We start from the raw sequence: 12,448 nt of genomic DNA, 5'->3' as shown, positions 1-12,448 counted from the left end.
TTCAGGGCTTTTACCAAAAGAACACAGTATTATCTCCGACCTACCCCACGGCCCCGCCGCCCCATTTCAGGATTTTAGTTACTTGTGGCTCTGCTTGGTTTCCAACACAAAAGCAGGATTTTGAAAACTGCTCTTTAATCCACCTGAGCATTACTTCACTGCAGTCAGCACAATCCCAGGTCACACTTCAGGTGAAGTAACTGCTGGAATTAGGGGGTGCACACAGGGAAAACGGGCTTCCCTGGGGACTCAGAGGGTGAAGAATTTGCCTGCAATGCAGGAGACCCTGCGTTTGATCCCTGGGTTGGGAGGATCCCCTGGAGAAGGAAACAGCAACCCACTCCAGTATTCTTACCTGGAAAATCCCATGGACAGAGGAGCCTGGTGGGCTATACTCCATGGGGTCGAAAAGGGTCAGACAGGTCTGAGTGATTCACTCACTCACACACACAGACACACACAGACACACACACACACACACACACACACACACACACACAGAAAGGGGCTCAGGCAGCAATGCAAGCCATGGGGGTGGCTGTCAATAAAACTGAAGCATCACTCAGTCACCCACCACTCACCTGCTATGCGGCCCAGCTTCTAACAGGCCACGAGTCAGTACCAGTCCATGACCCAGAGGCTGGAAACCCCTGATGTAGGAGGAAAGAGCACGTCCCACTCCTCACTGGAGAAGCGAAGACTCTAAGGCAGTTCGCCGCAATGTCTCGTAAATCCACTCCAAATGTGGACCACGGACCAGCGGCACCCACACCACCAGGAAGCTGGTGAGAAACACAGACTCTCAGCACTACCAACCCCCGCCGCCCCCACCCCGGACCTGCCAACCAGAATCTGCATCAGAAACAAGACCCCCGGGTGATTCCTGTATGTAAGGTTTGGGAGGCACTGCTCTAAACCAAAGGAGACTCAGCTAACAGTCTGAAAGCTGTTCATGGATTCTGAGAGGTCATATTTTGGTAGCACAAAGATACAGAAAATACCCATGAGATAGCTTTTACCTATTACCATTTGATCAAACACTGGTATCTTTTTAATTTAAAATTTATTTAAATTTTGGCAGGGGATGGAATTCCAGATTGTGCTGAATGGAAGAAGGAAACAGACCCTTCAGGGCTCTCACCAAAAACAATACAGCATTAACTCCTCTGCACCCCACGGCCCTGTGGTCCCATTTTAGGGACCCATTTGTGAATTTTTATAATAGATAGATTTATTAATTTAGTTGCACATTGCCTTTTAACCTCACAGAGACCTGACTTAGAAATAATCCGCTCTTCCACACACATTTCATGAAATAATTTTGTTCAGCCTCTTCTCACCCATGTAAGACATCAGTGTCTTTGTCATCACCAGAACCCCTTGCTGAATCGCCTAACAGGTTTCTAGAATTCATCATCATCACTTTGGTTAAAGATGTTGAAGGCACAGCACTTTAAAAAGCCTGCATATGATTCTGTCCCTATAAAAATGCATCCCAACCACAAGCAGCCATTCTCCTGATACTAGCATGGCTGATGTCCTTCATCCGTCCTGTGGCTTATCTGTGACGTGATCCCTAACCACACTGCCTTTGTGTTGTTGCTAAGTCGTATCTGACTCTTTTGAGACCCCATGGACTGTAGCCTGCCAGGCTCCTCTGTCCATGGGTTCTCCAGGCAAGAGTACTGGAGTGGGTTGCCATGCTCTCCTCTGGGAGATTTTCCCGACCCAGGGATTGAAACCGAGTCTCCTGCTTGGCAGGTGGATTCTTAACCATTGAGCCATCAGGAAAGCAAACTGCTTTTAATTACCTTTAAAAGACTTGTTTACAACATGCCAATACTTAAAATTGTGAGGGTCTAATCCCAAGAATAACTGCTAAACCTTGTAACATTCTCTAGCACTCTTTCTCTTTTAGCCAGGTGTCCTTTGCATTAATTGCTCAGCCATGTCCAATTCTTTCGTAATCCCATGGACTAGTCTGCCAGGCTCCTCTGTCCATGGGATTCTCCAGGCAAGAATACTGGAGTGGGTTGTCATTTCCTTCTCTATGGGGTCTTCCAAACCCAGCGATCGAACCTGGGTCCTCCTTCATTGCAGGCCGATTCTTTACCGTCTGAGTCACTAGAGAAGCCCTAAGCAACCTTTCAGTTCAGTTCAGTCACGTCCGACTGTTTGCGACCCCATGAATCGCAGCACGCCAGGCCTCCCTGTCTATCACCAATTCCCGGAGTTCACTCAAACTCATGTGCATCAAGTCGGTGATGCCATCCAGCCATCTCATCCTCTGTCATCCCCTTCTCCTCCTGCCCCCAATCCCTCCCAGGATCATGGTCTTTTCCAATGAGTCTACTCTTCGCATGACGTGGCCAAAGTATGTGAGTTTCAGCCTCAGCATCAGTCCTTCCAATGAACACCCAGGACTGGCCTCCTTTAGGATGGACTGGTTGGATCTCCTTGCAGTCCAAGGGACTTTCAAGAGTCTTCTCCAACACCACAGTTCAAAAGCATCAATTCTTCAGCGTTCAGCCTTCTTCACAGTCCAACTCTCACATCCATACATGACCACAGGAAAAACCATAGCCTTGACTAGACAGATCTTTGTTGGCAAAGTAATCTCTGCTTTTTAATATGCTATCTAGGTTGGTCATAACTTTCCTTCCAAGGAGTAAGCAGCGTCTTTTAATTTCATGGCTGCAGTCACCATCTGCAGTGATTTTGGAGCTCCAAAAAATAAAGTCTGACAGTGTTTCCACTGTTTCCCCATCTAATTCCCCATGAAGTGATGGGACCAGATGCCATGATCTTCGTTTTGTGAATGTTGAGCTTTAAGCCAACTTTTTCACTCTCCTCTTTCACTTTCATCAACAGGCTTTTTAGTTCCTCTTCACTTTCTACCATAAGGGCTACCTTTGAAAGCATTTAAAAACCAGCACTAAGTTAATACAAGGCTGAATAATGTCTTTTCTAAATGATACTTTATTTCTCCAAGTAAACAGGGCACCTCACAAAAGCTCTTTGTAAAGGATTTGAGTGTCAAACTCTTTGTAATCACTTTTAAGTGTACCTTTCAGTGGCAGTAAGTACATTTACATCATGACCAACACCATGGTTCATCTTCAGAACATTTTCATTTACTGAAACCAGAACTCTGGACCCATAAAATAACTCCCCATCCTCCCTTTCCCTCTGAAACACCAATATCTTAATAATAACATAACCAAATTGGTCTGAAATTGGCCAGTACTGTAAAAGTTACCACGTGTTTGACCAGGACAAGGCCGTGCTCTTCATCTCTGACCTGATTCCCTCAAGATTCTCTGTTCAGATAAACAGTGGGTGTGCTGGGCCTGGGCGCCAGGACCAGGTTCAATTCAGTTCAGTCGCTCAGTCATGTCCTACTCTTTGCAACCCCATGAATCACAGCACGCCAGGCCTCCCTGTCCATCACCAACTCCCGGAGTTCACTCAGACTCACGTCCATCGAGTCAGTGATGCCATCCAGCCACCTCATCCTCTGTCGTCCCCTTCTCCTCCTGCCCCCAATCCCTCCCAGCATCAGAGTCTTTTCCAATGAGTCAACTCTTCACATCAGGTGGCCAAAGTACTGGAGTTTCAGCTTTAGCATCATTCTTTCCAAAGAAATCCCAGGGCCAGTGTCCTTCAGCATGGACTGGTTGGATCTCCTTGCAGTCCAAGGGACTCTCAAGAGTCTTCTCCAACACCACAGTTCAAAAGCATCAATTCTTCGGCACTCAGCTTTCTTCACAGTCCAACTCTCACATCCATACGTGACCACAGGAAAAACCATAGCCTTGACTAGACGGATCTTTGTTGGCAAAGTAATGTCTCTGCTTTTCAATATGCTATCTAGGTTGGTCATAATCCTTGGTGGTTATGCCTGTTACGTTCTGCTGTGAAACTGTGCTGTCAGGGTAGGAAGAAGTAGGTCAGAAGAAAAAGAAACAAGAAGTCTTTCGGCCACTGCCAGCTCTCGAGCCACGTCAGATCCACATGTTTTCAACCTGTCTCACTTTCCTCATATTTCAAATCATTTCCTACATGGGTAACCAAGTTAATTACAGTTGTTATACTTGGGAATGACAGAGCAGACAACATAAGACCAAGGGTTGATGACCAATTAAAGACTCCCAGGTTAGGAGTTGCTTTCATGTTTAAGTATATACTTTTCTGGTTTAGTTCTTTCTGAAACCCACGGTCCATAAATACAAGTCAAGAGGGAACAAAACTGCTGGCTTGACCATCCCTTTCAACGCTGAGGGCTACCCATCGACCAGCTGGCAACAGTGTCACACAACACCAGCTGCTGATATAGGCGGTAAGCTTAGAGGCTGTTAGAAATGCTGTGCAAGAAGCCTCTGCTGAGCAAAGCGTAGTTCAATAGGAATCGAGAGCATCTTTGGAATACTGAGGACGCTACGTTAAATAAAACAAGCCAATAACACAAAAGGACAAAAACTATGATTGCACTCATATAAGTATTGAAAAGAATCAAAATTATAGAGATAGAAAGCAGAAAGGTGGTTACCAAGGACTGGGGGAATTACACGTTTGTTGGATATACTGTCTCAGTAGATTATCACAAGGTGGAAAAGTTCAAGAGACCTACTGCCCAACAACGGGAATGCACTCTACAGCTACTGAACGGTACACTTCAACACGGTTAAAATGGGAGTTTTAACATTATGTGCTTTGCATCACAATTTTTTAGAGGAAAAAGGTGGGGGGTGGGAAATAAAGTATCTTTGGGATTAAAAGTAAGTTGGAAAAAAAAAGAATTCCACTAAGCTCTGTCAGGTCAGATACACTGCTTAAGTTATTCTGTCTTTTTCCATCATCTTGAGAAGTAAGTACAAGGACTGAAAGGAGCTGAATTCTCATCCGGGGAAAGGGAAAAGGCAAGACACAAAAATGCTGGCCAGGTCACTTGGTCCTTAGTTTATAGATCACATCACCCTACCTGAGAACCTGATGAGAAAGAGCCCCAACTGTGCAGTGGTGGCTGTAAGACAGGTGGTCTCTTCGGACCCCTCTCCCTGCCCCCAGCACCTCTACTCTGTATCTGCATATCACACCTGCACCGTCGCCACCAGATAAATCGTGAAGAGCATTCAAGATGCTCAGATGAAAAAGGAACTGAGAAACTGCCAAACAGCCCAGAAACATCACTGCTTATCAAGCCAAGAAATGCGGAGTGTACGACCAAGAGGCTCATCTCTGCTCAAGGTCTCGATAACCAAGGAGCCCATGAGCCGCACACTACAGAACGCTGACCTTGAAGCGTCTGTTCTCAAAGCAACTCGCCAACAAAATTCAGAAACTAGGAATTTTAAATACTGGCACACAACCTCCTTTCGTTTCTTTATGTCTTAAATTTTAACGTGCCTCTGAAGGAGGGACCCACTTATATAACATTAAAATTGGTTTCCTTCGGGATTAACAAACTACTATATATGAAATAAACAATAAGCACATACTGTACAGCACAAGGAACGGTATTCAATACCTGCTAATAATCTATAAGGGAAAAGAATTTGAAATATATATATACGTATTTACATATAACTGAATCACTTTGCTGTATACCTGAAACTAACACAACATTGTAAATTAACTATATATGTGTCTGTGTGTGCACTCAGTCATTCAGCCGTGTCTGATTCTTTATGACCCCATGGACGGTAGCCCACCAGGCTCCTCTGTCCATGGGATTTCCCAGGCAAGAAAACCGGGACGAGTTGCCACTTCCTACTCCAGGGGATCTTCCCGACCCAGAGATCCAATTTGCATCTCTTGTGTCTCCTGCATTGGTAGGCCCATTCTTTACCACTGAACCACCTGGACTTCAGGGTTTTTTTTTTTTTTTTTTGTAAATTGGTTTCCTTATAAAATGGAGAAGCTAGGCTCCTTTTCAACTGTCCAAATACAATCAATGGGCCAGTTTGTAGATTCAAGAATTCGTTCTCAGTCATTTTCACTTGTTTTACACTAAAGAATGGGCACCCTGGAGCAGTGGTTCCTACAGACAGAGGAGCTTCTTCAGTTGCTTCACAAGGTGGATAAGGAGGCTCAGGAGACGTGGTTTGCTCCATCCTGTCTTTAGAGGGACCAGGGCACCGCTACAGTCTCACTGGCAGACCAGTACTCCCAACACTAGCCAAGTTTACAAACTTGAAGGGAAGGTCGCCATGAAACCAGTTACCACCCTATGCTTCTGCTTCGTCCTGATCCCCAGGAAGGAACCCAGCCGAGGGCAGTGTTCTGTCCTGTCCTGGTTGGGACACTTTGCATTGCATTTGGGAGAATTTTTTACTGTGTCTCTCACACACTCGAGGTGTGGATCACACATTCCTTTTAGGATTCTGTTTCATCACTGAGAAAAGATGCCTAGGGCATGAGGGGGTGGGGAGTGGACACACGTGCCCTTACTCAGGGCCCCCTGAGGAAGCAAACACGGCTGGTTCGAAGCTGCAGGCTCTCTGCTCACCTGACCATAGTCCGTCTGGAAGACCACAACGCCCTCCGCGCAGGAATTTACAGTACTGGGGAAATGCTGGCCATTTTCTCTCAGCCAGACCCGCGTACCCTGTAAATAAAACAGACAAAATATAACTATGTGTTGGAACTGTACTTTGAGGCAAAACACCACCCATAAAATTACTATACTTAACTAAATTGCTTAAAAATCACTTTTTGAAAAGCAAACGTCTTTCTCAAATAAGCAAGGAATGAAGCTTCAAAGAAAGCATCACCCACAGCCTTGTGTGTTAGTTGAGCAGCCGTGTCCGACTCTTTGTGAGCAGAGCTCCAGGCTCCTCTTGTCCACAGGATTTTCCAGGCAAGGATACTGGAGTGGGTTGCCATTTCCTTCTCCGGGGGATCTTCCTGACACAGGGACTGAACCCAGGTCTCCTGCGTTGCCAGTGGATTCTTTACCATCTGAGCCACCAGGGAAGCCCAGATATACCCACAGCCTTACATATATACAGTGTGACTGAGAGCCCCACGAGACAGAAGAAGAAAAGGATAGAGAAAATCACACTAAAATGCAACTGATTTCTGTGGATTATCTCATTTCATTCACACACACCCTTTGAGGCAAGCGTCATTATCATCCCATTGTATAGATGGAAAAGTGGAGATCCAGAGGTAGCTTGCCCAGCATCTCACATGAAGAAACTGCAAGTTTAATCAGGTCACCACACTGCTTCGCCCCAAGTTCAGAACTCTACAGGACGTCCAGGCTCCAACTTCCCGAATCCAAGCCCCATGCACTGGCCCACTTGGAGGGCACGGACTTCCTCCTTGTGTAAAATCCACTGACCTCTCCAAAAGAGGGATTCCGTTTTAGTAAGTATTACAACCCAGTCCCACTGGTATGAATTTTGGCAGGATTCCACCAGATAACAAATGCACCCCAAAGTTTGGAATTACAGCCCAAGAGATAGCAACTTCCAGATCCTACTGTTTTAATCTAGGGCAAAATGTTCTGGCATCAATTTTATTTCTCTTTTTTTACTTCCCCACTGGATAAATGAAATGACAATCAAAATACTTAGCTTTCCAATGCTGAATTTCCTCTTTCTTTGATTTCCCAACATGAAAACCGTTTGTTTTCAAGGACAAGTGATAAAAATGTTTGCAGAAATTACTGGGTGTTCACTGGTCATTCAAATTATAAACAGTTACCTTTATGGCAATTCTTATACATGGTGATGGGAATGTAAATTTGTGCAGCCACTATGCAAACAGTATGAAGTTTCCTTAAAAAACTAAAGTGGAACTACCACATAATCCAGTAATTCCACTCCTGAGTATATATCCAGAAAAGAAAAAAACATTAGTTCCAAAAGATGCATGCACCTCAGTGTTCACAGCAGCACTATTTACAATAGCCAAGACCAGAAAGCAACCCAAGAGCCCATCAGACAACTGGATAAAGAAGATGTGATCTATAGATACATGAAAATTACTCAGTCATAAAAAATAATGAAATACTGCCATTTGCAGCAATGTGGATGGACCTAGAGGAATTATGTTTAGTAAAGTCAGAGAAAGGCAAATACTGTATGATATTACTTATATATGGAGTCTAAAAAAAATAATACAAACAAACGTATATGCAAAATAGAAACAGACTCACAGGCATGGAAAACAGACTAATGGTTACCAAAGGGAAAAAGGAGGGAAGAGGGACACATTAGGGGTGTGGGATTAACAAACACAAATTGCTATATAAAACAGATAAGCAAAAAGGATATACTCTACAGCATAGGGAATTATATCCACATCATGCATTATACCCATTAATCCACAATGGCATATAATCTGCAAAAATACTGAACTACTAAGCTGTACACCTGAAACTAACTCAATCATCTACATCAACTACACTTCAATTAAAAAATACTTAAAATTTTTCCAGTAATCACATATGGATGTGAGAGGCGGTCTGTAAAGAAAGCTGAGTGCCGAAGAATTGATGCAACTGTGGTGTTGGAGAAGACTCTTGAGAGTCCCTTGGACTGCAAGGAGATCCAACTAGTCCATCCTAAAGGAAATCAGTCCTGAATATTCACTGGAAGGACTGATGTTGAAGCTGAAACTCCAATACTTTGGCTACCTGATGCGAAGAGCTGACTCACTGGAAAAGACTCTGATGCTGGGAAAGATTGAGGGCAAGGAGGAGAAGGGGACAACAGAGGATGAGATGGTTGGATGGCATCACCGACTCAATGGACATGAGTCTGGGTAAACTCTGGGAGTTGGTGATGAACAGGGAGGCCTGGCACGCCGCAGTCCATGGGGTCACAAAGAGTCAGACACGACTGAGCAACTAAACTGAACTAATTTTAAAAAAAGAATTACTTTTATGACTTAATGTATACCCAATGTGCTGCAATCACTTTAGTATCTCGTATTATTTCTACTCTGCTCAATTTCATCAACTCCAACAAAAATGAAACAGTGGAAACACACCAAAATTATCATTTGATACATTAATAGTACTTAAAGCTCCTTTTACTAGAATTTTCAACCTCATTTCATTGATCTGCTTATTAATTTGTTTTGAGATGTTAGATGAAATATTCAAATATATTGGTTATACATTTAACTTCTCATGTAAGGGACTACTACTGATCTCAACACAGAGATGGAAGGGGATAAACAATGTAGAAGTGAACTAAGTATACTCAGCACTTTACGCTACTTTAGATTATGTTACTACTAACATAAACAGTAGCTTCCAGTAATGGGGTGTCCATGAGGTGTCCCAATCGTGTGCTAAGAGCCTCAGTAACACTGATACTAACTTAACCTTTGGTAAGATAGGAATCCTTGCCCTGAAACTCAAGTTCAGAGCTTAAGTCCTTATCTAAAGTCACACAGCTAATGACCAAACCAGGTCTCAAATCTTTCCAATTCCTTATTCCATGTTCTTTCCACACATCACACGATTTGTCTCCTTAAAGTAATTCATGAATAAATAAAATGCACTAGTAGGTCAGAAAACAACTAAAACATACCAGCACACAAAGGTCACTTTAAGAGTCCAGTTATCACACACAACTCCTCCTACAAGGGAAAATTTTAAGACATAAAAATCCAACTTACAAGTTACTCCTTCAGTGCCAAAGACAACTCTGTTTAAAATACACCAGCCAGGATCTAAAACACTTGTTGTCGCCACTGTGACCTGGGGTCCCCAGGAAGTCAACCCTGAGTTCGATGAAAGTATTTAGGGCCAGCAAGCTAGACCTCAGGGATCTGGGAGGAGGGGGACCCAAAGATGGGTCCACCCACTCGTGAGGTTCTCCAAGCATTTCCACCAAGACGATCAAGGTGACTGGAGCCCCAGGTTGAAACACCAGCAGCTCCTATTCCTCTTACGGGTTCTAGAGTTCCCCCAGCATCCCTACCGCCACTCTATAGAAGGACCTCCCACAATGGGCGTCCCCTTTCTCTTTAGCGTGGAAATGCTAAGTTGTTAACTCCCAACTTCAAACTTCCTTCCACACAGGGCTTGAAATTTTCAATAATGAAGATGGAAAAGAGCATCCAGAGTGAGTATGAGGGGTTTCTTTACAAATCCCAAAGACCACCTTATATAAAGGACACAGGTAACACCAACAGGGCCGAGTTCCCATCCCCGCACAAGTCAGTCGGGAAGCTCCGATTCCCACTTCAGCTTGAGATACTGGGAACATCCAAAAAGAACGACACAACTGCTGGGCAGTCCTGATTTCTTTATTAGCAAACAACTGTTTTCCAAGAAGAACATTTACTGCAGGCATCTCTAAGACTGCTCTTTCAAATACCATTTCACACCAAAACTGCAGTATTCGTAATGTTCTAGATAGAGATTTCCAAGGGTCTTAACTACTTTTTCAGCCTTTTTAAAATTCACAGGTCAAGATACTGCAACACTGAAAGCTTTCAAATACCTACATGTAAAGAATCCACCTGCCAATGCAGGAGACTTGGCAGACTCTGGTTCAATCCCTGGGTTGGGAAGATCCCCTGGAGTAGGAAATGGCAATCCACTCCAGTATTCTTGCCTGGAAAATCCCATGGACCGAGGAGCCTGGTAGGCTACAGTCCATGGGATCACAGAGAGTCAGACATGACTGAGCACACAAATACACACTCAAATGCAAACTTTCAAGGTCATAACACAAGAGCTTTTACTCATTAGGTAAAACCATAAAATAATCACAGTGGACCTCCATCCCAGAATCCTGAGTCCAAAGCTTTCTGTTTGCTATGACTACCACCTGCACTGCTTTGATCAAAAAAGATTTCACGTCTGTTTCTCAAGCCTCAAATAAAATTCTGTTATGAAACATTACTGAATTAATATAAATTGTCACAAGGATTAATATAAACCTCCCGACTCCCAGAGGCTACACAGTGTGCCGTTTCTTTCTCTTGAGTTTTGCTGTGGCTCTTTTCGAACCTTCTCATTTGAAAGTACTACCAAGCTTTTTGTTGACACAGTCCTGCCTACATGATCAAACACACAATTCAACTTCCTTAGTCCAAAGGTCTTTCTCAACAGGTGTGAAGAGCTGCTGATAAACAAATCTTAAAAATCCAGCCCTGATTTCCAATCCAGAGCCCCCTGACCAGTTTTCCTAAACAGTGTCTTCCCCAGATAGGAAGGGAAATGCATTCAAAACACCCGCTTTGTTCTCTGAAAAAGGGTAAACAGGCAATTTTCATAGAATCAGACTTGCAAAGTAAAACTGGTGCAATGGATATTTTTTACATAGATTGTTCTGGGTGGTTTCTCTCGGCCCTCAAACTTTCTGCTTCCATTCTATTCAAAAAGAACACATACACCCTGGTCCAGAAAAGAGGCCACCCACAGGCATTTGAAAACGAAGTCACAGACAGACATTTACCAGAACATCCAAGCTTGAGTGGAGAAGAAAAACGTGCCCAACCATATGCAAACCATTATATTCTGTCATTGTTAAACAGGCTGATAATTTAATGTACAACACAGGCATATGGAGAAAACTCCTAGCATATGGGGAAAATTCACAACTGGAGTAAAAATATGCCTTTAAAATCAGGTGGAACAAGTTGTATCACAAAATAACACGTTTTATTAACACTCTGGACGTTTTCATCTTCATCTGAGACAGGTATGTGTTAAATTCAACTTCTAAAAATCTTTTCTGCACACAATCACCATTAACAGTTTTACAAGATAAAACACTTGCCCAGAAATTCCCATCTCTTTGAACTTGAGGGCAATATTGTAAAATAAAGAGACAAGTAATACCATTCCTTTAAAAATTAGGTTCACAGAGATTCCATTTTTCCATTGCCAACAAATGACTTCCTGGCTGTCCTGAAAGACTGACCATACCAAGCGTTGGTGACAATGTGGAAAAACTGGTGGTGATATAAAATGGTATACCCACCTTGGAAAACAGTTTGGCAGTTTCTTAAAAATCAGAATATAATCTTGCCCTCTGTCCCAACAATTCAACTCTCAGAGATCTACCTACTCAAAAGTTTTTTAAAAGCCTTGTAAGCTAATATTCACAGCAGCATTATTCATAATAGCTGAATTCTAGAAATCACTTATCGACAGAAGAAAAATGCACAACCTAAAGTTGCAGGTTAGATTTTATTTGCGGACCTTACGGAGGATTACTGCCCGGGCACCGGCCTCTCAGATGAGTTCCAAACAAGCAAGGGAGGAGCCAGGACATATTGGAGGTTCTGCTGGGGGGAAAAGAAAAATGTGGTCCAACACCAAGAGATTACTGCTAATCACAAAACCTAGCATCTCAAGTTAACAATTATAGTGTTTTTCTATGTATGGGAAGATGCAAGAGTCTGGGCTCATTGGATTTATTCCCCAGATATGCATCTTAACTATCTAGGGCCAGGATCCTATTTTCCTCCATTC

General features: G+C 43.3%; 1 protein-coding gene across 1 annotated transcript in view; it reads right to left on the bottom strand.

Annotated features, from left to right (window-relative positions):
• Positions 1–12,448, bottom strand: part of MYO10 (myosin X) — a 262,216-nt gene that overhangs the window by 201,119 nt on the left and 48,649 nt on the right. Inside the window, exon 2 of the mRNA XM_069556123.1 lies at positions 6,509–6,607. Coding sequence (XP_069412224.1) covers positions 6,509–6,607 — 99 coding nt within the window. The remainder of the gene's footprint in view (positions 1–6,508; positions 6,608–12,448) is intronic.

Source organism: Ovis canadensis, chromosome 16 (assembly GCF_042477335.2).
Source record: "Ovis canadensis isolate MfBH-ARS-UI-01 breed Bighorn chromosome 16, ARS-UI_OviCan_v2, whole genome shotgun sequence".
Lineage (NCBI taxonomy): Eukaryota > Metazoa > Chordata > Mammalia > Artiodactyla > Bovidae > Ovis > Ovis canadensis.
This window is presented reverse-complemented; position numbering and strand designations above follow the sequence as displayed.